This window comes from Herpailurus yagouaroundi, unplaced genomic scaffold (assembly GCF_014898765.1).
Source record: "Herpailurus yagouaroundi ecotype Mexico unplaced genomic scaffold, PumYag 139, whole genome shotgun sequence".
Lineage (NCBI taxonomy): Eukaryota > Metazoa > Chordata > Mammalia > Carnivora > Felidae > Herpailurus > Herpailurus yagouaroundi.
Genome location: NW_024412394.1, coordinates 9,566,909 through 9,593,862, shown reverse-complemented (window position 1 = coordinate 9,593,862; position 26,954 = coordinate 9,566,909). Strand labels below are relative to the sequence as shown.

The 26,954-nt window shown below is 52.0% G+C and overlaps 2 protein-coding genes across 17 annotated transcripts in view; both read right to left on the bottom strand.

The window, feature by feature from the left end:
- Positions 1 to 16,105, bottom strand: part of CUL9 (cullin 9) — a 37,308-nt gene extending 21,203 nt beyond the window's left edge. For 6 of the 15 annotated variants that reach the window (XM_040473566.1, XM_040473570.1, XM_040473572.1 and 3 more), the window contains exons 1-16: positions 15,111 to 15,970; positions 13,710 to 14,313; positions 12,989 to 13,143; positions 12,163 to 12,672; positions 11,544 to 11,679; positions 11,202 to 11,395; positions 10,529 to 10,934; positions 9,924 to 10,116; positions 6,814 to 7,021; positions 4,782 to 4,978; positions 4,184 to 4,401; positions 2,774 to 3,023; positions 2,582 to 2,687; positions 1,802 to 2,029; positions 1,420 to 1,510; positions 1,147 to 1,318 (exon numbers count right to left, since the gene is read on the bottom strand). In XM_040473566.1, the coding sequence (XP_040329500.1) occupies positions 1,147 to 1,318; positions 1,420 to 1,510; positions 1,802 to 2,029; positions 2,582 to 2,687; positions 2,774 to 3,023; positions 4,184 to 4,401; positions 4,782 to 4,978; positions 6,814 to 7,021; positions 9,924 to 10,116; positions 10,529 to 10,934; positions 11,202 to 11,395; positions 11,544 to 11,679; positions 12,163 to 12,672; positions 12,989 to 13,143; positions 13,710 to 14,313; positions 15,111 to 15,188 (3,746 nt within the window). In that variant the 5' untranslated portion in view covers positions 15,189 to 15,970. The other 9 variants (XR_005789742.1, XR_005789743.1, XM_040473568.1 and 6 more) reach the window with 4 other exon arrangements.
- SRF (serum response factor) lies at positions 37 to 26,413 on the bottom strand. Of its 2 annotated transcripts, XR_005789746.1 has the most exons (10): positions 25,637 to 26,413; positions 23,725 to 23,991; positions 21,661 to 21,922; positions 20,979 to 21,098; positions 19,770 to 19,961; positions 19,281 to 19,357; positions 18,657 to 19,071; positions 12,378 to 12,383; positions 5,247 to 5,258; positions 37 to 50 (listed from the first exon to the last, which is right to left on the bottom strand). XR_005789746.1 is itself a non-coding variant. In XM_040473578.1 (7 exons), exons 1-7 carry the CDS (start codon positions 26,171 to 26,173, stop codon positions 18,976 to 18,978), a joined length of 1,551 nt encoding a protein of 516 aa, XP_040329512.1. In that variant the 5' UTR covers positions 26,174 to 26,413; the 3' UTR covers positions 18,089 to 18,975. The 2 variants fall into 2 exon arrangements, 1 of the variants encoding a protein (XP_040329512.1); XM_040473578.1 differs by lacking the exons at positions 37 to 50; positions 5,247 to 5,258; positions 12,378 to 12,383 and having other exon boundaries at positions 18,089 to 19,071.
- Positions 26,414 to 26,954: the final 541 nt, after the last annotated feature.

The following is a 26,954-nucleotide window of genomic DNA, read 5'->3' as shown; positions in this document are numbered from 1 at the left end:
CTCTAAGTCAACATGCCTAAATGGAACCATGATCCATCCACAGAAGCCTGCTCCTCTTCCATCATCCTTCTTGGGAAAGAAAACTGCCATCTACCAGAGCACTCTGTCACTATGACTTCTCCCACTCATGGCTTCCCTCATGTCAATGGCATGTCCTATAGACTCTGCCCCTTGAGATCTCCCAGTCTGCCACCCCTCACTATTCCCACTCCCTGTGCCTAACTGAAGACATTCATTTCTCAACTAGATCACTGCATAAACCGTCCAAATCTTTCTCGGGCCTCCAACCCAAACTGCCATGATTGCCAGAGTGACTTTTCTAAATTAAAAAAAAAATCTTGTTTTGTCTCTTCTCTCCTTAAAATCCTTCAATGGCTCCCCAAGTTCCAGAATAAAGCTCAAACTTCTTAGCTCACAAAACTCTCTGTGGTCTGGCTCTGCCTAGTTTTATGGCGGTCTCCTGCCATTTCACGACAAACACCTTCATTCCAGACAAACACAGTTACTTAAGTTTCCCCCAAATACATCATTACATTTCTTACTAACATTTTGCACATATGCTGTCCCTCTGCCTGGACTTCCCACTTCCTTCTATTTACACAGCTAATTTCTACTTTGGAGCTCTGCTCACTTAGCCCCACCTTCTAGAAGGCTTCTCCCACCTCTTACTTGGCCTCAGGGTCCAGGGCACATGGTGGTTTTTCTTACTCTTACTGATTCTCCAGCCTAGTTCCCCAAGAAGACTGCAAGTTCCCTGAAGACGGGTACCATATCTTATTGTCCTTATAGCCCCAGACCCTGGCCCAGTGCCTGGCACAGAGTATACATTAAACAAGCACCCATGGGAAGAGTGAATAAGGCAGTTGTCAATCTCCCTCAACACCATGCACAGGATAGTGACATCTATACCTGTGGGCGGAGCACATCACCAGGCTCAGGGAGTGAGGATGTCTATACTGCACAAGGAATGCAGATCAATGTGTCTATCTGTTTACTGCACAAAATGGGTTTGAGTGTGTCTCACACATAGGGGTTACAGACAGGGTTGCGTATATGTGGGTGCTTTGGAAAATATATGCTGGGGTGTATCAGAATATTCCCACACACGTGTGTGTGCACCTATGGTGCACATGGGCATGTTCACACCTAATAAGAACACCACGGTGCATGTGCAAGGTGATGTAGTGGGAGCCGGTGCTGCCATTGGACTCCCAGTAGGTCTTGGGGTTTCGATCCGTCAGCTTGCTGGCCCGGTGAGGGTTGGAAGACACCTCCACCTTCTCCCAGCACTTGTCCTCCTTCACTTCCACACTGGAGCCTGGGGGCAAGTGGGAAGTTAGTTGAGAGAGAAAAAAGTAAAAAGACAGAGAGAAGAAATACTGGGGTGGGAGCCAGGAGAAAGCAGATTGGGACACAGACCCTGGCAGAGATGCCTGAGGAACACGTCAAAGAAGGGGATGTTGATGGGTCGGTGGGTTCGTCTGTGGTCTTCGATCTGGCCCAGCACCATCTACAGCCAGAACATCAGAGAGAAGGGGCGCGGCGAGGAAGGAAGAACATGAAGAACACACAGAAACAGGTATGGAGAACGAGTCAAGGAGCAACAAAACACTCAACCTCTCCCTTCACAAATTTTGGCAGAACGGGACCATGTGGGGTAAAGAAAGGCCGGGAAACAAGTGCCCCAGATTTGCTACCACTTGTGCCAAGTAGGGTTACCAAACAGGGACACACACCGAATCCCCTTCCCCTGCTTCTCACTTATGTTCTCCCTAAGCTCTGGACCCACAAGCCTCCTCACCTGAATGCAGCCAGCCAGGATGCTGGAGGTGAGGTTACTATAGAGCTGGGCATGTTTTTCACACTCAGTCACCAGGTCCCGAAGCTCACAGGCCAGCAGCAGCTGAGCCGAGTGCTTGTCCAGGACTTTGGAGAGGGCCTCTTTGGCTCCCAGGCAGCAGAGAACCACTGCATAGTCCTTGTGCATTGAGGCCAGGCGATGCAGAAAGCAGAGCAGCTCCTGAACAATCTGAGCCCGGAGCCACAAGATTAATGTATGGGACGCAAAGGGCAGGCCACATAAAGGATGAGGGGTGGGTTCGAAAAGGGAATGTGGTGGCTGAGACTTTGGAGAAGTTTGAAAGTCCAGGGAAAGGAGAGTACCAAAGAAGGTTGGGACAGAACAGCGGGGGTGCTGGGACTCCAGAGGTGCCAGAAGCAGGGTCTGGGCACAGCTTCCAATGCTTCTTGCTGCCAGGGCGAAGCTCTCTCAAGAGCTCACCTTGGTGCCTGAGCCTTGGTCCACAATCCACAAACCGGGGAGGGTGGAGAGCGAGGAATGTTTGGATTGGTGAATGGGGGCTTCTCCTAAACCCAGAATCTAAAATCCAGCTGCAGGCAAAAGATTATTCTTCAAAGGCCCCAGTTCTGAGCATTCTTAGAGGAAATTCCTTCCTCTCCACCCCTCTCAGTGTTCAGACTCATCCAGAAAGGCTGTGCTTTGCCTTCCGTTGCTTCACAAAGGTAGCCAGCGCCCCAGAGGCTGCCTCTCCCTCCCCTGCCTTTATTGGGGCCCTGGTACCTCAGAGTCACTGCTAGGGCCATTCAGACAGTTGAGGCAGGGCTCCAAGACCTCATGCCAGGGGAGGACCATCGCCTCAGGGTGATCCAGTAGCCGAGTCATGACCCTAGTGACGGGATGAAACAAGCAAAGTCCCTGCAGTCCGCAGCTCCCCTTACCTCCGATGCACGGGTGCCCCAACAGGGCCCTCACCTCAATGCAGTCAGCAGCAGAGTTTTGTTGGGTCCCGGGGCATCCAGAGTCCGCAGCAACAGGAGGAAGGGCTGAGTCTCCTGCTGGAGGCGCTTTAGGAGGGGTCTCACGGCGCCCCCTGGGCCGCCCTCCCGGCACAGCACCCGCTCTAAGCCCAGTAGGAGTTCCGCAGACGGGCCCCCTGCTAGGGACCGGATCAGATGTTCAGGGGACCCATCCTGGCCCTGGGTGCCAGGGGTTTCCAGTGCTGCTGCCAGACGCATGGGAGGAAAAACATGAGTATGAAGAGGAGTCAGTCATGCAAGGTGGTCAAACCACGAACTGGACAAGTCCAGAAAACCACCCCCAAATTTTCCTCCTATTTGGAGGATTGTCTGTAGTTTGTACCAAACTGTGGGGATTTTCTTCTCTGGCCCCAGTATATAGCTAGCTGCATCTGGAAAAAAAGTTTAGTTCGGCAAACACTGTCACGTTAAACGCGTAAATTTTTAATCTCATATAGTCATACAATTACTTTTCATCATTAAATGGGAGCTTTGTGGTTACCTAAGCCAATAAATATTAGCTATTATAATTACATCCCTCTACTACCTAGCACGGTGGCTTTAAAGATTTTTTAAAAAATTTTTTGAAGTTTTTATTTATTTATTTTAAAAGAAAGAGAGAGAGAGAGACAGAGCATGCACACGTGCACAACAGGGGAGGGGCAGAGAGAAAAGGAGAGAATCCCAAGCAGGCTCTGCACTGTCAGGACGGAGCCCCATACGGGGCTTGAACTCACAAACCATGAGATAATGACCTGAGCCGAAATCAAGAGTCGGACACTTAACCGACTGAGCCACCCAGGTGCCCCTAAAGATTTTATTTTTTATTTTTTTACCGTTTATTCTTTTTTGGGAGACAGAGAGGGACAGAGCGCAAGTGGGGGAGGAGCAAAGAGAGAGGGAGACACAGAATCTGAAGCAGGCTCCAGGCTCTGAGCTGTCAGCACAGAGCCTGATGTGGAGCTCGAACTCGCAAACCGAGACATCATGACCCGAGCCAAAGTTGGACATCTAATCGACTCAGCCACCCAGGTGCCCCAAGATTTTATTTTTAAGTAATCTCTACACCCAACATGGAGCTGGAACTTACAACCCAGAGATCAAGAGTCACATGCTCTACTGGCTGAGCCAGTCAGGCACCCTGCATGGTGGCTTTGCTCTAGGTAACGCTAGTCTAGAGTATCCTTCTCCTCTCTTGGTCAGGAAGTTTTACTTAAGATCTAACTTGAGTGCCAAAACCCTTACTCGTTTCCTGAAGGTTTATCATGTCTTTCCAGTAAGGTACTAGTACATAAGCCTTAGCCCTTCTGGCCACAGGCCAGCACTGCCCGATTCCTCGGCAGAACCACCCCCTCCACAATGGTACCTGTGTGCTCAGGACAGCCTGGCGGCTCTGAGTAGCGATTGAGAAGCATCATGAGGATGGTACGTGTGGTGGGCATGGGTTCTGTCCCCGGTGCTATCCCAGAGTGCCTGAACAAGGTGTCTCTCAGCTCCTGGGTTATAATCTGGTCCCCCAGAGTGTGGTGGTTGCACAGAAGCAGGTTGAGCAGGAGCAGACCGTTTCTCACTGCGGAGGAACACCTGGGAGGAGGGAGGTAATCCCGGGAAGAAATTGAAACAGAGTGAATGCAACGGAAGCAGGAAGCAAGCACAGAGGGGAAGAGGCCTGCAGCTGGGGGAAGAGAGGGCTCCAGGACTCCTGTGAGGCCAGGACATCTGGCTCCCTGATCTCAAGCCACTCCTCCCAACCCCAGGAAGGAAGGCCAGGGTGCCCTTGCTCTCTCTGGGGATCTCCCTACCCCCAACCACTTGGCCTCTCTACCAGTAACAGTCAGAGAGGGCCACCAACGTTTCATCCAGAGGTAACAACATGAAGGGAATTTCTGTGAAGCACATGAGATATAGACAGAGCAGCAGCGGGGGTTGGGGCTTAGCAGGAATTTGGAGGGTGATGCCCTGACCCCTCTGTGTTCAGCATCAGGATCACGGCTGCGGGGACAGTAAGAAGCAGGCTCTCAGAGCCTGGGCGGGTGGCTGAGTCAATGCTGGCGAAGATCTCTCTGGTCATCTGGGCATCAAACAAAGGATGGATAGAATCTCGGCCAGTGATAAAAGTGGGGATCTCCGAGGAGCTGGCAACGGCCAGCATCTTCAGTGCCTGCAAGGGGGATGTGGAAGCAGAATTAGTTATGGGTAGAGCCGCCATGCAGAGAAAGAGGAGAGCCAGGCCCTCATTCTCTGACCCCAAACTTTGGGGCAGCTGAGCTGTTGGCAAATAGGTCGAGTAGGAGATGGAAATGGAAGAGGTGGTGATGGGATACCAATGATAAAAACAAAAAGAAAGACAAGAGAAGAAAGCAAAGAAAATACTGAGGCTCAGTGATAAAATCAGTCAGCAACTTCTCTCTGCCAGCGCCAAGGCAAACTGAGTGGGATGGCTGCCCCCTCCCGTAGCTACCTCTCAAGATGGGGTCCTTTCATAGCATCTAGTTGTATTCAAAGGCTTTACCTTGACATTGTCTTCCACGTCACTGGACCACCCCTCCCTTTGTAGAACCTCCCTTCTCTTGAGTGCCAGGATCTCATATACTCCTGGTTGTCCTGCCTCCCTGGAATTCCTCTGCCAAATCCTTGAATGTGGAAGTTCCTGCCCCCTTCTCACTCTGTACTCCCTCCCTAGACAACTTCATCTGCTCCCATCGCTTCAATCACCACCACTAGGCCAACACTCTCAAACCTATGTCCCTTGACCTCCAAAGCCAGTAGCCAGCCCTCCTCGACAAGACTACTTGGGTTGTCTCACAGGAAGAGCGGTTGGAATTCTAGGAAAAAATACTTGGAATGCATGAACGTGTCTGCTGGTACTACAAAGAAAATGAAATTAAGATGAAAGCTATACCTCTCTTCCCTGGTGAAAGGGAGGACACTTGAGAAGAAACCCTCTAGGGAGGGAGAAGATTAGAACTAATTCTCAGGACACTCTCCCTTATAAGGCCTGAATCCTCCACACTACCATTACGCTGTGTCACAACGAGGCTTTCTCCCTTTGGTTACCCCAATCTCCCCAGTTAGCTGAATTCTATAAACCTGAAGTTATAAATAAGATGATGCCAGTTTGCTACAGGGCAAAGAGTTTGAATTTAGGGGCAAATGCTGTATTTTGGTCATGCAATCTGAAAGGGTTGGGGAATTCTCTGAGCAAACATGGCCTAGATGATGAATGCTTGGCTGCTCTGCAGAGCAGCACCTAGCTGGCCCCGCACAGGAAAAGAGCCTCCCAACCTCGCTCTGAGACAGCCTAACCTAAGGGGACCGGGGCTCCTGTCCATGTTGTTGCCATTATACTGTCAGAATCCATTCTCAGAACTGATCTGGATGAAGCCTACCTGCCCCCCTCAGGGACTCCAAGCTATACAGAGCACACCCTGTCCACACCTCCTACCAGCCAGCACTTGTGTCTGGAGTAGTCAGGAAGCTAATTCTTCTATAAGCTCCCCTGGATGAGGGCCCCCCTTCCTCTGGGCCCAGGTGGCAAGGCACCCACATCTGGTGAGGGGGTATTTTCTGTGTAAGGGTACCACTCAGATCAAAGGGTAAAAAATCATTTTGTCACATGCAGAAAATTAGTCTCCAACAAGATATCTAACTGTAACTAAAAAGATATGGGAAACTGAACAAACCTAAAAACTCAATTCCAGACCTTCTTTCCATACCTCTTCCTCCTTCCACATTCCCCCACTTAGTGAATGACCTCCTCATCCCCTCTGCTGCTCCATTTTAAACCTGGGAGTCATTCTTAAAAACATTCTCCCTTTCTTCCGACACACATTCAATCGCAAAGGCTGTTCCGCTAGAACCTTCAACCCACCTGCATCTTTCCATCCTAATGTCTCCTCCCTGATCTAAATCACCACAGTACCTCCTCAAGATCAGTGGTCCCCCGGCCTGCCCCTCCTGCCCATCACTCTCTCCCACCAGGCCCAGTCCACTCACCGCCAGCCCTGCCTGCTGCACCAGGACGGAAGTCTTATATTCTTGCATGCAAACCAGCACAGCGTAGATGCCACCCTCCCTGGCAAAGAGTGGGCGCCACTCATGCTTGGTCATGAGCAGGTAGAGGAGGCGCAGGGCCAGCACCACCACCATCTTCTCTCCCACCTGGTTGGTCAGCAGCTCCACCAGCGTCTTCACTAGCTTCTCTCTTAGAGAGAAGAGACATTGGAGTTCCCCATCCCAAAAGTCACACCTGACTCCCTGTCCAACCCTCTCCACCAAGATCCATCACCCCCACCATTATCCAAGCTGCTCTTGCCTTAGTTCCACTCTTCCCTCCCTCTCCTCTGCAGGCTAACTGCCTCTGGCTCCTCACCTCATGAAGGAGGCAGTAGAGCAAAATGGTTACCAACTCTGGCTCACCTTTTCTTTTTTTTTTTGTTGGGAGAGAAAGAAAGAGAGAGAAAACGTCTGTGCATACATGCACGTGTCAAACACAAGTAGGAGAAGGACACAGGGAGAGGGAGGGAAAATTGTAAGCGGGCTCCATGCCCAGTATGGATCCCAAAGTGGGGCTCAACCTCACAACCATGAGATCATGACTGGAATAAAAATCAAGAGTTGGACACTTAACAGACTAAGCCACCCAGCCAGCCCTGGTTTACCTTTTCAAATAAATCTATAAATTCAATGTAATTCTAATCACAATGTTTGAAAGGTTTTTTACAAAACATATGGCAGGTAGATTTGGGCATAAGATGAGAAAATATGGTAGATTTGGGCATAAGATGAGAAAATATGCAAGAAGAGTCAAGAAATGTTTAGAAAGAAATAATGGTAGACTTGTCTGCTAGCTAACAAAAGATAAATTTATAAAAATTAAAATTCTGGAAATGACGCAGGATAGATACAGATCGCTAGGTAAGGGTGGCATCCCAGCCAATGAGAAGAGCAAGGACCATGTGACACATGAGGTGGAGACACCTGAAACAATTACAGCTGGGGTTCTGCCTCACTCCATCAGCATAAATAAACTGCAAACAGATTTTAAAGTAAATGTAAAAAACAAAACCATAGCTATCCTTAGAAAATAAAGACAAATACTTTTTATAATCTTGAAATAGGACAGACTCACTCAAAACCTAGAAGCCATTAAAAAGTTTAAAAGTATTCTAGAGGCACCTGAGAGGCTCAGTCGGTTAAACATCCGACTTTAGCACAGGTCATGATCTCGCGGTTTGTGAGTTCAGGCCCTGCATTGGGCTCTGTGCTGACAGCTCGGAGCCTGGGGCCTGCTTTGGATTCTGTGTCTCCCTCTCTCTCTGCCCCTCCCCCAATTTGTGCTCTGTCTCTGTGTCTCAAAAAAATAAACATTTAAAATATTAAAATATTCTAACGCAGGGGTGACTGACTGGCTTGGTCAGTAGAATAGGTGACTCTTGATCTCAGGGTCATGAGTTCGAGCCCCATGTTGGACGTAGAGCCTACTTAAAGGTTAATTAATTAATTCTAACATAAAATTCTAAAACTTCAGCACAATGAAAGACACTGTCCACAAAGTTAAGAGATAAGCAATATGAGTTAGAGAGAGAGTCCTATGGAAATGCTAATTTGAAGGAAAGGAAGAAGTGCTCCAGAGTTCCTAGATCACATTGAGTGTCACAAGAATAAAACTGGATTTATTTCTTCCCCACAGGGACAGAGATGTATGTTGAGGAGGTGGCCTGGGAAAGCCCTGCCTTTATTTGTCTTCTCTCATGAACTTTTTGATGACTACAACATGAATCAAATATGCTTTAAATATAAATCCCCTTGTGTAGCCAGGACTTATTATAAACAAGTTAATACAACATGGGCAATATATATGAATGGATACAGGAATATAAGTAAGGATGTTTACCAAAATGTTAACAGTGACTCTCTCTGCAAAAGGTCTTCAGATGATTTTTATCTTCATAATCATCTAATTCTTTTTTTACAGTGGGCATATATTATTTTACACCCAGAAAATAGTTAACATGATTTTGAAAAATAACCAGCAAAATATGTGAAACATAAATAACCAATTCATATCCAGAGTACCTACAAATCAGTAAGAAAAAAATGAAGACCCAATAAGAAAATGGGCTAAGGATAAGAACAAATTTATAGAAGAAACACAATGAATCTGGGCAAATGTGCTTGACTTCACTAGAACTAAGAAATGAAAACAAAGACACCAATCGTTTAAAATTCTGCCAATCTGATAGATTTAAAAAATAATAGTATCCAGTGTTGGCAGCTGTGAGGAAAATGAACCCATCAGAACACTGTACTTGAACTTGGATATAATCACATGCAGAATCCTGTGTATCAGAGAAAATAATGAGGCAGCTCTATGTGGACTGGCATGTAGAGCTTTCTTAGACACACTGAGTGTGTAGGAGTGTGCAGGGAAAGCACAGAAACGTGTAGTACGATTACAATTATTTACACACAAACTCAGAAGATGTTCTATTTCGAAACACACTAACAAATGTAAATCTATGGAAGGTCTGAAGAATCCACAGCAGACTGGCAACAGTGGTAAAGAAGGACTTAGTCTTTTCCTTCTATGTTCTATTACATCCTTCAGGTCTTTCAAAATGAGAATGTATTTGTGTATTATTTGTATAATTAAGTAGTGATTTAAAAAATACCTTTGAAAATAGAAAGAAAACAGGAAGGGATAATAAAGAAAAGAAAAGAACTCAATCTCTAGGGCCAACAGGACCTACATTTGAATCCTGGCTGTGCTATCTATCAAACTCTGTGCAAACTCTTAAATGCTCTAAGGTTCAGTTTCCTCACCCATACAATGCCATAAGCATAGTATCAACTCTTCCTCAGGAAGGAAGGAAGAGAAGGATTTAATGAGAAAATGCATGTAGAGCCTGACACAGAGTAAGTGCTCCAAGAATATTATGATATTCCATTATATTATTGCATCCTCCTGCTCGACTACTCCCTCAGGCTGACCCTTCTTTCAGTCCCAGCCTTTCAAATTCCTGATATAGCTCCTTCCCTCTCTACCACCATCCTCCCCCAATGGCAGCTTAAACCAAAACCCCTTCCTTCCCCACCATTCTAACCTCAGGGATCTGTCAGGACGGACCAGAGGGTGGTCCCGCTCAGTGGCCTCCTCCACAGCCTGAGAGAGGGCATAGAGGCCTGAGAGCTGCAGGTCTGTGTCCAAGCTGGATATCTGCACGGTGGCCACGACTGCTGCCACATGCTGATCCAGGGAGCTGCGTGGACCAGGACCCCGCATGCCTCTAGCCATTTCTGAAATTGGTGAGGGAAAGGTAGTGGCTTAAAAAAATTGAGGATGCTCCAAGTTGGAAGTGTTTAAAGGTCAAACCCAGTTACCCTACTGACATTTTAATACATTATTCATTACTGTAGCTTGCATTCTGAACTTTTCCAATTCTGTACCAGGGATTTAATAGCCAAACGCAGAAGATGAAGATATTCCAGAAAACAGACCCTCCTTTTCCAGGGATACTGAAGATAGGGAGCAGTGATTGGTTACACACACTCAAGGTCAAAGGAAGGAAGATGGATGAATGCTTCCAAAGCATTTTCCCATGCAACAGCAATCTTCCTCCATAGCTTTCCTCTACCCTAACTACTTCTGTGGGGACTGCCCGGGACTTGTTCCAACTTCTTCACCCTCCCTTCCCAGCACCTGACTCACCACTGGCTGCCTCCTTCATCTCAGGGGGAAGAACCATCCCCTCAGTCACCAGAAGTTGGTTAAACAGCTGTGAATCACTCTGTGCCATGGGGGGCTCAGTTTTTCCCTTGGCAGTGTCTGCATCTGCCTTTGGGGGCTCAGCTTTTGCTTTGGGAGACTCAGTCTCTTCTTCTGAGAAGTTGACCTCCAACTTGGACTCCTCTTCTGGATTTGGAGAACATGAGTGACTTCGTGAAGAAGACGAGATGCTCAGTTCATCAGGCAGCAGTGCATACTTGGTGTAGATTTGGGAGTTGAGCAGGTCACTGAGGGTACTGCCCTCAAACCGATTATTGAGCACCTGCAGCAGACCCTCAGCCATCTCTACGGGCACGGAGATTTCCCCCAAGGCCTTTTCACCCAGGGTCTGTCAACAGAAGGAGGTATGCATTTCAGGCACGGGCAGACGCAAAGGTCCTATGGGACAGTAATAGACAGGGTGGCCGCCTCCCGCCATGACTTGCACACTTCTACATACCAGACCTCACGGGATTTGTCTCCTTCCCCAGCAGGCCCCCTCATACTCTCTCATCTCTAGCTCCAGCCTCCCCCTAAGCACCCCCTTATCTAGAACTCCCTTAGAGAATCTCACCTCCAAATCCACTACAAACCAAGTATCTCAGGCCTAAGATACCTCATCCAGGTTCTCCCGAAGATTCTGGAGAATTGGCTGCTGCTCACATGCATCCAGCTTCTTGATGAAGAAGAGCAGCTCCCACCACTCAGCCTGAGTCAGGTATCCCAATCGCTCATTCTTCTGAGGCTCAGGCTGGAGGTATGGCAAAGAGTAGAGCCCCTCCACAGGTTTCCAGTCCCAGGAGGGAAGTGCTGAGGATATAGGCACAGGGGTGTCGTCATCCAACAGGAACAGAGTGCATTTCTGAATCTCTGGGGCAGCTCCTAGTCAGGAGTAGCTTCGTCCCAGTCCTACTCCTCTGCTCAAAGACATGCTGTCCATGTGCCCTCTAAGGCTCACCTGTGCCCAGCAGAGGAGCCCCTGCCCCCTTCTCCACAGCTCCTGAAGCCGCATCCTCAGCAGCTTCCTCAGGGCCCAAGATCTCCAGCATGTGCCAGTGCACCCAGTAGGTGCGGCCCGTTGACTGCCAGAAGACCTGGTATGGAGGGAAGAAGAAAGAAGGACGAATTGGCCTCTGACCCCTGGGCGGTGCAGGCTTGAGAGGATAAGGCTGGACACACAGTCCTCAGATGCACACCTGACTAAGCTTCAGAAAGCCTCTGTATGGCAAAAGACTCCACTCTCCAAAGGGTGGGCCCTGCCTCTCATCTCCTCCTGACCTTGATGGCCTCTGCTCTGACACTCCCTCCCAGCCAACTCCATGGGTGGGGGCTAGAGGGTGTCTCTATATATCAGCTGTGTTTCCCGGGTATGAGTCTGCTTGGCCTCATAGCCCACCCACTCCCACTAGATTTTCTCAGCCCTCCAAATTTTCCCAACCCCCTTTAACCATTCTAATCCCCTTGGGGGTTTTCTCCATGGGTGGCCTGCCAGAGAGCCCCCTACTTGGAAGCCCCACCTATACCTTTCCACCTAGATCCCCAACAGTGTCCCACACATGACCTCTGCCCTTGCTCACCTGCACAGGGGGCACGCCATTGTTGCTTTGCCGGAACTCGCCCTCGTCCCCAGCGCTGACCTCCTCGTAGTCATCCAGCATGCGAACTCGCATCCCAGCCTGCAGCGTCTCTCGCACGTACTCACCATAGCCACAGCGACTCGAGAATTCAGAGCGCTGACGGAAGGCCCGTTCTTGCTTTCTAGGGGTGGCAACCATGGCAGGGAGCAAAAGACTAGGGCCTGAAACGCAGGGCTGAAAGATGGACCGCGTTGGCCGCGGTGATGACGTGCTCTGTTCGCTGAGGTTCCGGGCCCAGCCCATGCTCCGCACCAGCTCTGAGATGAGGCTGCCCACAGCCATACTGAACTCCAGCTCCCGCTGCCCCCGGCTTTTCTCCCGGCTGAACTCCCTTGGGGACAGGGAGCCTTGGTCTCCAGCCCCTGGCTCTGGACTGTTATTCAGCTGATCCAGCAGGGAGGTGACACACAGGTAACGTTTCACCAGGGAGAAGAGCAGCTTTCCTGGGATCTGTAGGACACAGTCCGTGGTGTAGGTGCATCTTTTCCCAGCTTCAGCCCCTCTCCTTTCCCCACAATATCATGTTCTACAGAAAAATGTAAATGCCTTATCCCCACACTTGTAGGTCTAAAACTGTGATTTATATAACACACAAGGAGTTCCTGGGGTCTAATCTCAGAAATTCTGAGTGGGGAGGCAAGCTCGAACTTTCATTTTAACAAGCTCCCCAAGTGGCTCTGGTGCGGACGCATAATCCCGAACCACATTTTCAGAAGTGACGTCCTAGGCCTTGTACACAGCATTTCCCCCATAGCTGCCAGAGTACCTGAGGCAGATGAATGCCCTCAAAGGCCATGCAGTGTTCCTCAGAGGATGTGGTCTCTGCAAACAGCTCCAGCAAAGTATAGCGGCTGTCAAAATCCATGTGCTGCTCGATGCCATCTTGCTGGCTCAGTGACAGAAGGACGTGAGCCCGACTCCCTGTAATCCATACCCAGTCTGTATCTTCTCAATCCCCAATACTTCCCCTGCCTTTCCTAAGCTATCTATCTCCTACCCCAGGGGCTTTCAAACTTCTTTGCAACTGAGACTCTCCCAGGAAGGTATATACATTTTACTTGGTAACCTGATATAAATACACATACGTACAACTGAAACATATATTTAATGCTACATAACTTATCTTGCCAAGTGCTACCTACTAGTTATTCTACATTAAAAAGTGCTGGTTGTAACCCACCAAACTGATTTCACAATCAACAAATTTCAACCCACCACTTAAAAATATAAACCTACCCTAGTCTCTTCTCTGCCACTGCACTGAGAATGGACAGATAAGCCAGGTACTATTATTTTTTCCTATTTATATACCTGTAATAGTTTATTAATTTATACTCCTTTTTTTTTTTTTTTTGCATTGAATTGGTATTCAGCAATTCAAGAACTAGGAGTTCTTACAGAGTTGGGCAATCCCTCCTCTTTCTGTTTTTACTCCTCCTGGCCCCAATTTCTCCAGTACTTTCCTTCTTCCCCTAACTGTCTCTTACCAGCATCGTGGGCTGCCAGAGCCTGCAGCATCTTGCCAGCACTCCGACGGATCTGAGGCTCAGGGTTGCATAACATGTGCATAAGCAGGTCCAGGGCTCCTGTCTCCCTGAAGACCCCAGTGAGGGGCCCAATGCTGGCATAGGCACTGAGCACATGGATGGTGTGGAGCACAGCAGCTGTGAGGCTCGAGGTCCCACCTTCTGCCAGCTGCCTGGCAGCTCTGCGCACCAGTGCCCGCACATCAGCCTCCATCTCTCCCATTGCTGTGTCATCCAGACCTCCGGGATCGCAGGAAAAGCTTCCTGAACCCCCAGCTTGTTCATGCTGAGGTCCCTTAGATAGAGCCCGCTCACCTAACAGCATGGGGCAGTTGGCGTAGACTTCGGGGGTTGACAGCCACATGAGGATGTGCTCTGTCCTACCCTCTTCCACACCCACTCTGCCCACTTCCCCACACTTCAGAACACTCCATCGGATGAGGTATTCAGGATGCCCATCATGCCCAGGCCGCTGTCGAATAAGCTCTTCAGGATATGCCTGCAGCTGGGGCCCCAAGGGCACCATGACATCCCCAGCGCGCCGTTCCCCCACCATCCTGACCTCCTGGGACACAGAAGGAGAAAGATAAAGGTAATGAGGGCAAAGGAAAAGACTACACCGACGGGGTGGAACCTTGAGACATAGATTGGGTGCAGGGTGGAAGTTACAGGCCAAATAGAAAAAGCCAAGCATAGGATGAAATATATAACGTGAACATACTTTGGGATTTATAAGGAAGGAGAATGCAGTGGAAACAACAACAGGATGAAACGAAGGGGTTTAAGAGATGGAAGAGGTTACAAGAGAGGATAAGAAGAAAAGGGTAACAAAAAGAATGACAGTTAAGCAGGACAGTCTGAGCAGAAGAGCAGTATGGCTGAGGGCTACAGATCAAGACTTAGAAGGATAACATGGGTGGGCAGACAGGACAGCAGCATGGGAGACAGTGGGGCAGAACAAATGTGGATAGTCAGGATGCAGGAGGGGTAGGAGAGGGAGTAAAAATGACAGCATAAAGCTGGAATGTGGATATAAACGAGTGGGCCATAGCAGATAGAGAAAACAGACAACGGAGGCTGGGCAGTGGGCACCCACATCCAGATGACTGGATGGGAAAGTGTATCAGAGTATTGTGAGCAGGAGAGGGGCTGAAGGGGCCAGATTATATTATAGGAAAAAAGACCAGGACCCACCTGGCACTTAAGCTGTATGTAGGGTGAGGTTCATAAATATGGAGATGGTGATCATGGAGTTGAAGGGTAGGAAATAAGGTCAGGAGATGATGAAGATATTAGAGACGCAATATGGTACAGAGGAGAGTCAGATTAAGAGTGACTTCGAATTCTGGCTCTTTCACGTACTCTGTGATTATTTTTTGGACAAGTTGCTTCATCCCTGAACCTCAGTTCCCTTCTCTTCAACATGGTAACAGTATTCATACCCACCCCATGAAGCTGTGGTAAAAACTAAATAAGATCATGTATGTAAAGCACCTAGAGCAGCCGCTAGCACATCGTGAGAGCTCAGTAAACACAATCTAATATTCTTAGCTGGAGAAGGGAGGGGCAGTCCTCAGATAAATTTAGTCATTAAGCCAAAAGATGATAAATGGGAGTGGGAAGACGACTAAGCTGGTGATCAGGAAAAGGTATGTGTGATATAAAGCAGAATGGGGACAGTGGGGAGTGGTAAGAGTAGGAATGGGGGGGCGGGGATAGAAGACGACAGAAGAAAAGCGTGAAGAAGAGGGGAAACATGGGATGTGGACCTCAATGGGGGCAGGGGTCCTAGTAGTGTGGCGGGGGCCGGGTGGGGTTGGGGGGACAAGGCAGGGAAGTGACTTAGCGATGGACAACCGATAAGCAGGGTGAAGTAAAACAACCGATGGGCTAAAGTGGGGGGTAGAAGCAGAACTATCATGGGCCTAGAACAGAAGCTGTAAACTGAGGTGTGGGGGTCAGGTCTGGACCTGGGGATGAGACAGCAGGTAGACGCGTGTAGGAAGGTCAGGCCCAAGCTTGCAGACCATGGGGTGGCGGAGGCCACTAGGGCAGCGGAATGGCTTTAGGAGGCGGGGTGAGGATGGGGGGGCGCGGTCCGAGGAGGCTGACAGGACCGAGAGAATCTCAGAAAGCAAGACCTGGCTCCCGTCGTCAACCCCACGGAGACCGCGTCTGGGAGCGGGAAGGGAACGCGGCAGGGACTGGGTCGCCTCAGGACCCTCCTCTCACCTCCCACCGCCCGGCTTGGCCCTCGCTGGGAGCCAGCGGCCGGTCCCGCCGTCCTGGCCCCGCCTCTTCAGCAGCTCCCTTCCGGGTCACACCGCGAGGGAGGACCCGGCCCGGCTTCTACGGGTCCCCCAGCGGCCCACAGTCGAGCGTGGCGGAAGGGCGCGCGAGTGGAGCATGCGTAGTGGCCGCGCCGCTGCGTTGGGGGCGCGCTGCAGTCAGAGGCGGCGCTCGCTGTCGCGTTGCTCCTCGTTGCAGAAGTACGCAGCGCTTTCCCTCCATCACCTCGGAAGCAGCATTGGCATACAGTGGGTCGGCTTCCCCATCCACCAGAAACCTACACCTTCAGCCCGGAGCTGTCCTTTGAGTTTTCACGAGGTCACGTGGCCATGAGTTTACCAAACCCAAACTCCTTAAGCAGTGGTTTGGCTTGGTTGAGTCACTTTACCTATAAATTAATATGGCTCATCTGTGTGTTGGCCTAAACACCTAACAAAACCATGCACAAAGATAAAGGCTCCAGCTCCCCGAAATGTTCCTTAGATTAAGCCGCAGGGTTATAAGCCCAAAGCTCCCCTTAGCTTTGCCCTTGTTCTCATCAAGCAGCCAGGCTTGCATCTCAGAGCAACGTTTAGAGTTTGATTCCTTTTCATTCTTCCCTCCCTCCCTACACGGAGAAACGGAGGCAAAGACCCCACTGTCTGTGCACAAAAATGATACATTTATTGAAAGAGTATTTTTTTAATACAAAAGAAAGCTCTGTACATAGGACTGTGACCATGTCCACTATTCCTGGGTCAGCATCCCAGGGGAAGTAGAAACCACTTACATACACACTCCACATTCATACACACACACACGCACACACACACTCAGGCACACACACATGCACACGCGCACGCACATACACACACGCACTCCAGAGCCACCAAGGAAGGGAAACACCAAGGGTTGCTGCACATATAAATGCCACCTCATCCCTGACGCACACATGTTCTCCCAAGGCCACGCTCACACAACACACATTATAAGCACTTTGCCTGATTCACTCACTGGGTCTGTCTTTCGTGAGAAGGAGAGGAGGAATTCATCAGTCTCCTTCCCTGGGTGGGGGAGTGGGGAGTGAGTGAATGATCGTGGAGTGAAACAAGAGCAGAGAAAGGGGGCTGGGCAGTTACAGACCTGAGTCCCAAGCTCCCCCAATCTCTGGCCTCTGATTTGCCATGCCCCAGCCTTGTAAGTCACCCATAAACCCCAGCTATCTCCAGGAGAAAGCCCAGAATGGTGACTTCCATCTTGGTACCCCAAACTGGGGCAAGACAGCAATGGGGGTTAGAGGTTACAGGGGTTCTCAAACATGTCGGCAAATCATCCCCTTGATAACTAGGCTGTGCACAAAAACTTCCCCCACCCCTTCACCTAATCACAGAAGCAGGATTGTTCTTCCTGAAGGCAGTCACAGGGGTTAATAAAACTCCACCCCAACTGCTGCCCTGTTCTGAAAAAAAGCTCCCTTTCTGGATATAGGGGTTGAAGGTAGGCTCTGACACAGGGTAAAAGACCCTCCCCCTATGCTGGCCCATCCTCAAGGTCTACCCCGTAGCGGGCAGAGTGGGGTAGGGCACGGCCCCTGTACAAATTACATAAATACTGAGGTTACACTTAGAAAAATAAAGTCATTTTCTTCAAGGCTTTTTGTCTTAATTTAAAAAAGTTACAGTAGCTGCTCACTCCCTGGGAGAGCTGCCCATTTCTGGCTCCCCTATCTCTATACTCAGCCTAAGAGCTGCTCCCGTTTCTTCTGCCCCCCATTCCTGCCTCTCACCCCCTCCCAGACCCCACCCTGCTCACTGCAACTTGGGCCCCAGGCAGCTGCAGGCCTGGGGGAGCGCAAGGCTGCAATGCCCATGTGTGTGGCACAAATGAAGTCAGTTGCCTCTACCTGACACCCTCCCACCCCCGCCCCCACATTTGGTCTCCCTCTTCCCTCTCCCTTGCAACAGCCCTAAAGGGGAAAAAGAGACCCAGGGCTGTGGGTCACCCTCCCCACCCCGTTGGGGCATGGCCTGAGGGCCCCTCCCCCGGTTTTCTCCTGGAAACAACCCAGGACCGGGCAATCCCAGAATCTCCCCTACACACTGGTGGGCCCCGAGCTCATGGGGTGGCTCTGTCCCCAGAGGCCCAGCCAGTTCCGGGGAGCCCCAGGGCTCCCCAGGGAAGGGGAGCTTGGGGAGGGAGGGGGACGAGAAAAACGCCATAAAAAAAAGTTTAAATATTTTAAAAATATATATTTATAGATTTGTTTTCACTTCGTCTCCTCAAATAAAAAGTTCAAAATCAACTTTAAGTAAAGCAGCTGGGAGGAGAGGGGAGGAAGACAGGGTGAGAGGGAACACTGGTGGTTCCCTCCAACCTGGGAGTCCCTGGAGTCCCAAGGGGATTGGCAAGGCAGGGCAGGGCAGGGCAGATGGCCCCAGAAACCTGCTCTGTGCACAGGCCCAGTTCTCAGGAGCTGCAGAGACAACGGGGCGGCAGCGTGAGGGAAGAAGCCCCATCTCCCCAGGTGGCTCCCTGAGGGGCAGGGGTAGGGCTCTTTTTGTCCAGCCTGTGACAGACACAGGGCTGACACAGAGTCAGCAAGGCTGGGAGAGGACCCCAACTGCTTCCTCAGGGGGGAACACGGTCCCATTGGATAAGCTAATACTCATGGCAAACATGGAGCCAAGCTGGCAAGGGGAGTCTGAGGAGGGAGGACAGCCCCACCATCAACAGAAAATGGGAGGTGGAGCTAGGAGGGGAGGGTGAGGGAGAACGGGGTGGAGGGCAGGCTGGCCCATTTCTTTGGCTGGAGTGAGAGGGCTCAGTCCCGTGGCTGCCCACTCCTCCTCCCTGCCTCCCTCCTGCGGCCCGTCAACGTGTGTGTAAAGAAAACGTGAAAAGGCAACAATAAATAAGTGGTGCCATCCCTTGGGCCATCTGTCCAGGGCGGCAGGGCGGATCAGTCACTCTTGGTGCTGTGGGCGGCGTCCAGGTTCACCACCTGTAACTCGGTGAGGTTGCTGCTGCTCCCAGCCTGCTGCCCTATCACAGCCATCTGGAGGGAAAAGGATGTGTAAGGAAGAGGGACCAGCCAGGGGAAGCTCCCACTGCTTGTCTGCCTGTCCACCACAGGCCTGACCAGGAAAACAGGCCTCCTGACTAGGGATCTTGGCTTTGACCAATAGGTAAATTGAATCCCCAAGGTCAAGATAAAGAAATGGCTGGCTGGCTGGCTGGCATGGGGTGAAGGGTGCCCCCACCTACCTGGTGAAGCTGAACTGCAGAAACAGGGATCTGCACTGTCCCAGATGGTGCCGTCAGGAACACCTGGGGGACACCACCTGCAGTGGGAAACCACAAAAGATACTCAAATCGCCTGCTCAAGTGAAACTTCCAGATTATCGGAGAAGTGATGATAAATGCACAAGTGACCCGGTAAGTCTCAGACGTACATGCCCAAAGGTGAGTGTCCAAATGTGTCCGTGTCCATGTGTGCATGTAGGTATGCGTTTTCAAGTGTGCACATGTAGCCTAGTGAACAGCTATGGGTGTCAAAATATATGTGCAAGCATCCGTGTGTGTGTGTGTGTGTGTGTGTGTGTGTGTGTGTGTGTGTGTAGATATATGTGTGGACATCCTAGTTCGTGTATGTGAATGTGTACATCTAGGTGTATATATGGGGGACCATTTGAGTATGTAGGTATATAAGGGAGGAAATGGTCCTCCTTTTCTCAGCCCCACCCCACAACTCACCTTGTTCCTGGACCTGGCTGTGGGACACCTGCATGGTGGATGGCGCCTGGGAGAAGGCATTGAGCACGGTGAGGCTGCCATCAGCCAAGCCCGAGGTGGGTGCATACATCACCGCATGGGGACTAGGGTACATCATGTGGCCGCCCACAGTTGTGGGCACGGATGACGTCATGATGGTGGCGGGCAATGTCACTGGCAAACACAGACACACATCTGTGAGGTTGGCACTGGCCCCCATCCCACTCCCAGGAATTCCAGGACTCCAGAGCCCTCATGCCACTTCCCAGGTCAGAAGTGGGAGAAGACTCATTCCTCTGCTCCCTTTCATCAACTAAGAAAAGCCTTATTTTTTTCTTGAACACAAGAGCACCAACCTTTAATTGTATCCTATCACATTGTACCATTCAGTTGTCTATCTGCTGAATTCTTTGTTCCAAGACCCTAAGGCCCTGGGAAAAACAAAGATTACAATGACTGACCCACTCTAAGGAAACTCACATACTCCCTTTTCAGGGGGTTCCATTATCCCATTTTTATTTGTTCTCACTTCTCCCTCTTTCTAAACATGTGGCTAACAAACTCATCTTTTAAACATCAAACGTTAACATGCATAAGGTCACCTGGGATCTTGTTAAAAAGCAGATTCTAATTCAGTAGGTTTGGGGTAAGACTTAAGAGTCTGCATTTCTATCAAGCTCCCAGATGATGCTAGGCTTCTGTCCATAGACCACACCTTGTGTAACAAGACTGTCACTAACAAGAACCTAAAATTAATTTTATTTTGAAAGTGTCTCATCATTTCTGAAATGACTAGAGACACCAAGAGGAATTACAGCTACTCAGAACCTAGGATACCCTCCCACAAGGAAACTGCTTTATAAATCTTTCCTGATAATTAAGCAAACTTGTGTCTTTGGGCAAGTAACTTCTTTCTGGGCCTCCAGCTTCTCATCTGAATGAAGAGAAGTGTGGCCTCAATGCTCCCTAATTTCTTCCTGGAATCCACAGCCCTACCACAGGGCAGGATTCCAAACCCAGCCATCCTCACCTGACTTTCCCATAAGGATTAGAATAAGGGTTAAGCCAAATGCCTCCATGTCCACATTAAGAAATTCTCAGACCTTAGTTATAGGAGGGATATTGCTGGGCACTTTGCTGCTAGGCCTCATGAATGAGGCAGGGCAGGGAGGTGAGAGTTTTGAGCTATACCTGTCCCGCTGGAGGAGGTCTGCGTGAGGTCTGTGCTGCTGTCGCGAGAGGGAGACGCTTGCTGTGGGGCCTGGTGCACCTGAATGGCCTGCACTGGGACCTGCTGGGCCACTGCCCCACCTATGAGACACAGAGACTTACTCATGTTCTGTCCTACCCATCCACCACCTGCACCAAGCACCCACAAACAACCCTAGGCCCAGGGTCTGGCACACTGCTCCCCAACTCCCATAGCTATCTTTCCTGGGAACTAAAGAGGCCCTTTGTGTCCTGAATCTTGTCTCCATGGGTTTCTGCCCTCTGCTCATGCCCTTCCCTCCTCCTCCCACCCCAGGCCTTGCCTCTGCCTCCTTGGTTGACATAGGAGCTAGCACTGAACCATCAAGGACATGACCTATCCTCCACTCAAGGTAGGGAAGTGGTGGAATGTCTGTGGTCCCTGTGGCAGTGGGGGACACAGGGCTGGGCTAGCTAGACAAGGCCAGAGAGTATGGTTGAAACTTATTGACAAGGATAATAGGGGTCCCAGTGGGGAAGGGTGTGCCTACCAGTGGGACATAAGAGGCTTCTCTCAGGCTCTGGCCCCTGCCCACCCTCCTTCTAGCAGGGAAAGAGGTTCTCCTTGTGCCAGCCCTAAACCCACTCTTGGCACGCTCAGTTTGCCCCTTGTGACTTGACTCACCGGGCATGAGGGTGAAGCTGGTAGGCAGCTGCATGAGGCCTCCGGAGGAGACAGGGCCACTGCCTGTACTCTTCAGCACAGTCCCGTTGGCACTGCTGACAGCGCTGGGGCTGACGCTAGCAGACACTGGTGCCAGGTAGTTCGTGATGGGGAAGGAGGGGCCGCTGCTGACTTGCATGGTGGTAGAGGTGCTGGGTGCTGTTTGGATGGTGGAGGTGGTACCCGGCAGGTTGGTGACTGTGAACGCGGGTTTCGGTGTGTCCTACACCCAGAGGAAAGATGCAGCAGTGAGCTTCTACCGGACCCTGCCCCTGCAGAGGCTTTGTGTGGCGTGACACAACCCAGACTGGAACCAGTGAACTTGGGTTCAAACCCCAGCTCTGCCATTTACCTGCTATGTGGCCCCTGGGCAAGTTACTGAGCTGCTGAACTTCAGTTTCCTATCTGTAAAAGGAGAAGACCTACCCCCATAGGTGTTGTGAAGATGAATAGGTTAACACACATAAAGTTCCTGACACCTAAAAAGAGCAGTAAGTATTTGCTGCTCTGCTGATGACACCATCCCAATTCCCTGAATTCTCTGCCCCAGTGGACTGTGGTAAATCACATCGGCTGGGGGACTAGGACACAGGGGTCTATTCCCGGCTCTGGCAGTGATCATCTATGTGACCCTGGGGAAATCACTTCCTCTTTCCGAGCCTCAGTTCTCCTCTTCTGTAAACATGAGGGGGCTGGGCTACTATGTCATTTAAAAAATCTTTCCAGCTCTGATTTGCCAGGCTTCTGAGATAGGGACAAGAGTTTTTCAGGGAATTTAGGGTTTCAGAGAGATCTTGGGTGTTTGGCAATTAAGCACTCATGCCAAATACTTAACGATTTAAACTATCAATGGAATTTTTTAAATACATAATTTATTATTATTTTTATGTTTTTTTTAATTTATTTTGAGAGAGCACGTGTGCACATGGGGGAAGGGCAGAGAGAGAGAATCCCAAGCAGGTTGTCAGCCTGAAGCCTGAGGCAGAGCTTTATCTCACTAACCAGGAGATCGTGACCTGGGCTGAAATTAAGAGTCCGATGCTCAACCGACTGAGCCCCTATTAAATAGGCGCTCCTATTAAACTACCAAAGGAATTTATTCCTCCAACAAAGTTCCCTGGGAATAAATGAGCCCTACTGCTTCAAGAGTTTGCAATTACAGATGATATGCCAGTAAGAGGGGGTATCCCGGAGCACTGACCCTCCCCTCAGCGAGCCTTTGTTCTTAGAAGGGGAAGGAGGAAGCCACAAACTGAGAACCAAGCCCAGAGAACTGAGGGGGTTCAAACACTGGGGGTGGGTCAGTGCGGGATGTTTGCTAGGCAGCTGAGCTCGAAGCCTCTGATTGGCGAAGGCGTTGCTAAGGCAAACAGTGCCGCTTCCTCCGATTGGCCAGTTAGTGAAGGGCCACCCGTAAGGTGGGGCTCCCCAGAGGAGCAATGGAGGAAGCCCCGCCCCCTCTCCTTACCGGGAAGAGGAAGGGGGAGGCGTAACTAGGGCCAGCATCCCTAGCAGCAGCGAATACACTCCCTAAACGTGCCCGGGCCCGGACATCCTGAAGAGGTAGGCGGCTGGCTAGTAAGGTAGTCTCCAGCCCAGTCAACGAGCCCGCCTGTCGACAGTGCTGGGTTCCCAGGACCCTGGAGCCCACGAGTGCTTCCTTCCTACTCCCTGGCAACTCAGCCTGCTGCGAGGGCAGGGCTAAGCTACGCCCCCGCCCCCAGCAGGGAGACAGCTGGCGGGAGGAATGCAAGGGCCCTGCCAGGCGGGCGGGCTGCAGGCGGGAGGCCGGCCTGGAGCCGGAGCCGGCCTTATAAGGGCACGGAGGCCGCCCGCTTATCTAGGGGGCCGGCCTCCTGTCAGGATGGCGAGGATGGACACCTGTCCCCTAGGATGAGGGGCACTAACCCGGCTCCATCCCACCTCGGTGGGCACCTATCCTGAGTGAGGGAGAGACGGGGACCCCCTCCCCTCTCTGCCGGTGAAGTCCCTCCCCTTCCTTCCCCTCAGGCGACCCAAACACACCTTGGTCTCCCCACTGCTGTCGGACTCCGACACCTGGTAGGTGAGGTCTGTCTCTTCAAAGCCCGTGGCACTCATTCTCTGGTCTGTGGTGGGGTCTGAACGGGGTGGAGAGTCTGGCGAGTTGAGGCAGGTCTGAATCAGTGCCTTGCCAGTCTCACTGGTGATCATTGGCTGCAGTTTGCGGGTGGCAAAGGTATACACATGGCCTGTTTCACTGGCCACCAGCAACAGCACCTGTGTCCCTGTCAGCGTGGACAGCTCATAGGCCTGGGGGTAGGGGGGAGGAGATGGGTAGGTCAGCCAAACTATGTCTCTCTACCTTCCTTGGGAAGTAGGGAAGAAAAAAAATACACAGTGATCTCAACCCCCTGTCTGCCCCCCTCCGGCCCCCAGGGACCTTCCTCTCCAACGACTGGGGCAGGGAAAGGGTCTATCAAGATATCTGGAAGTGAGCTGGAGAGCAGAAGAACTACCATGCTCCTCCTTTGAGGAGCAGCCACTGACCTGCAGATACCTCAGGCACAGTCACAGCCCCCTAGTGACAGAATATATAACCTCAGGGGACTTGGGGTGGCAGGGGTCAGGTAGCTGCTCCTGACTACAGCTTAGTGCCAAGAGCCTCATGGAGAGAGGGCTCTCACCCACTCTTCACTGTCACAGGAACCAAACTGAAGTTGCTATCACACTGTAAGTCGCATTAGGGATAAGGGGCCACGCCAAGTAAGTTCTAAGCTGTCCCATGTTTCTTCCCAGAAACCACACAAGCCCTAACCTGTTGCCATTTGTCCTTCTGCCCTATAATACTGTGCTACCCCCTTTTTTCTTTCTTTGTCTTGATGCAGTAGCATCTGGAATGATGCGAGAGGAGACGGGGGCTAGATTAGCAGCTACCACCCTTCCATGAGCCCAGGAAGGAAACCAAGGGTGGCCCCATGAATGGTACCCTTACTCTCCCAAAAGTTCCACAACCCACCTTGGAAGCAGCTCTGGTTTCTATAGGGGACAGAAATAAACACTATCCAATGTCCCCAGGGTTCTAGCTTGTTTCCCAGTTCACCTGCTTCCATCCCTTCCCATATCTTGTACACCTCAAGACGGTTCCTTTCCTCATCCCTATTGACTGGATTGCTGGCTGGAAGAGGAAGAATTTCTAGGTACCTCTGCAAACCTCCCTGCCTTCCCCCAAACTCCATGCACAGATTCTCCCTAGGGCTGGAAACACCACTTGTCCCAAAGGCAGATGGTTCTGAAGTCTGTCCTGCAGGGAGTGTGCAGGTTTCCAGTGGATGCAAAGGAAGACACATGGCCATCGCTCGACTCAGTCCCTGCTGCTCAGGGCAGCATCAGGTCTCCTGCTTTGCTCCCTTACCTGGGGCTCTTAAGCCCCATTGGGTCATCATACCTGTCAGTCCTTCCAGCCAGCACTACTCTTGTGGTGCCCACCTTCTTCCCACACATGCTGGCTCATTGTTGTTACAGAGCTTCAGCCTCTTCACCTCCATACCTTCCCTTGGCCCCCTGCTTTTCCAGCACCCTCCCCCGAACACTAGAAGGCATTGGATCTAGTGACCCCCGCGTCTCATTAACCACCTTCCAAGCAGCCTCCAAGCTTCCCACAACCACTCTTCACCCCTTCACTCCGCAAGGGCCCCGTTCCTCTCTCGCGCCCGTCACTCCCACCTCGGCGCCTTTCCCCTCTTCTCTGGACGTTCGCGGCATCTCCCCCTCTCCCCACATTTCCTTAGCGCCCCTCCCCTCTCGCCCTCCTGGGGTAACAGCTATACCCTCCCACACAGCTCCTGCAGACTCGCCGCCTCTCACCTCCGCCTCGGCTCTGCCTTCCTCCCGGGCTCCCCCTGCGCGTCCCCACCCTCCGTGTCCCCTGTGGCCGGCCAGCCTCCCGGCCCGGTACCTTCTTCATGATGCCCGTCTTCCTCTTGCTGAAGGTCGTGTAGCGCCGCAGTTTGTTGTCGATGAACTCCATCTTGATCTTCACGCGGCCCCGAGTCTTCTTACCCGGCTTGGCCCCGCTCACCGCGCCGCTCACCGGCCCATAGCCCCCGGTGGCCGCCGCCGCCGCCTCGGGCCCACCGACCACCACGCCGAGCTCCATCTCGCTCAGGCTCCGCTTCAGGCCGCGCCGCTCCGCGCCCAGCTCCTCCTCCTCACCCGACTCCGAGTCGCCCTCGCTGCCGCTGTAGAGGGCCCCCGCGGTGGGCGCCGGGGTGGTTGTCGCTGCTGCTGCAGCCTCCCTCTCGAGGCGGCCCGGCCCGAGCCCCGCGCCGTTCCCGGGAACCCGGCCCCCGTTAGCCCCGCGAGTCCCGCCGCCGCCGCCGCCGCCGCCGCCGCCGCCACCTCCCGGCCGCCCCGTCGGGGTCCGGTTCAGGCTGCCCCCCAGGGCCGAGCCCCGGCCCAGCGCCGCCGCGGCCCCAGCTTGGCTCGGTAACATGGCGCTCAATGCAGGAGGGCGGACGGGCAGTCAGCGAGGAATCGGAGCCGCCGCCGCCGCCGCCATCGGCTTCCCGGCTCAACCCGGCACTCCCGCTGCTGCTAGAGCCTCTATCGCTGCCGCCGCCGCCGCCGCTGCGAACCCGGGGCCCCTGCACGCCCGGGCCGACCTGGGCCCTCACTTTCCTGCCCCTGTGGCCCGGGTTGCCCCAGGCCGCTCGGAGCGCCCCCTGTCCGTATGCTAGGGCGGCGCGCCCGGCGGCCGTCAGCGTCCCCCGGGGGGCAGGGGCTGCTGGCCGCGGCCGAGACGGCGGGTGGAGGGGGCCGGGACCACGCGCTGGCGGCGGAGGGATCCCCCGACCCTTCCCCCCATATAAAGAGATACAATGTTTCCTTTTATGGCGAGGCCGCTCCTTATATGGTGAGCCCCTGCGCCCCCGCCGCATTGGTCCGTGGTTCCGGCACCTCCGCTCCCCATTGGCCCACAGGGAGCGCTTATTTGCATAGACATACCGAACTCGCTGCTGTCATCCCGCGTCAGACGGCGACTCCGAAAGGGGAGGAGCCGACGCCTCTTAAAGGAACAGGAGAGGAGGTACGACTCCGCCCCCCTGACCGGAGAATGGTGGAGAGAATTGGGAGGAACCTGCTGAGGGGAAGCCTGGGAGTGGACCGGAGTTCAGTCCCGCGGAGAAATGCGAGCAGCACTAGCAACCCGGCATTAGAAGGGCTGGAAGCAAACACTGGGGTAGTTCCTGAGTGGATTGTGCGTGTTGCAGTAA

What these genes read in the sequence shown, in the direction of transcription:
- SRF (XM_040473578.1), bottom strand. Translation starts at nt 26,173, where the DNA reads ATGTTACCGAGCCAAGCTGGGGCCGCGGCGGCGCTGGGCCGGGGCTCG. An exon ending in AGACGGGCATCATGAAGAAG is followed by an intron (nt 23,992 to 25,636) that starts GTACCGGGCCGG and finishes CCCTACCCCCAG; the next exon opens with GCCTATGAGCTGTCCACGCT. An exon ending in CTGCAGTTCAGCTTCACCAG is followed by an intron (nt 19,072 to 19,280) that starts GTAGGTGGGGGC and finishes TTTTCCCTCCAG; the next exon opens with ATGGCTGTGATAGGGCAGCA.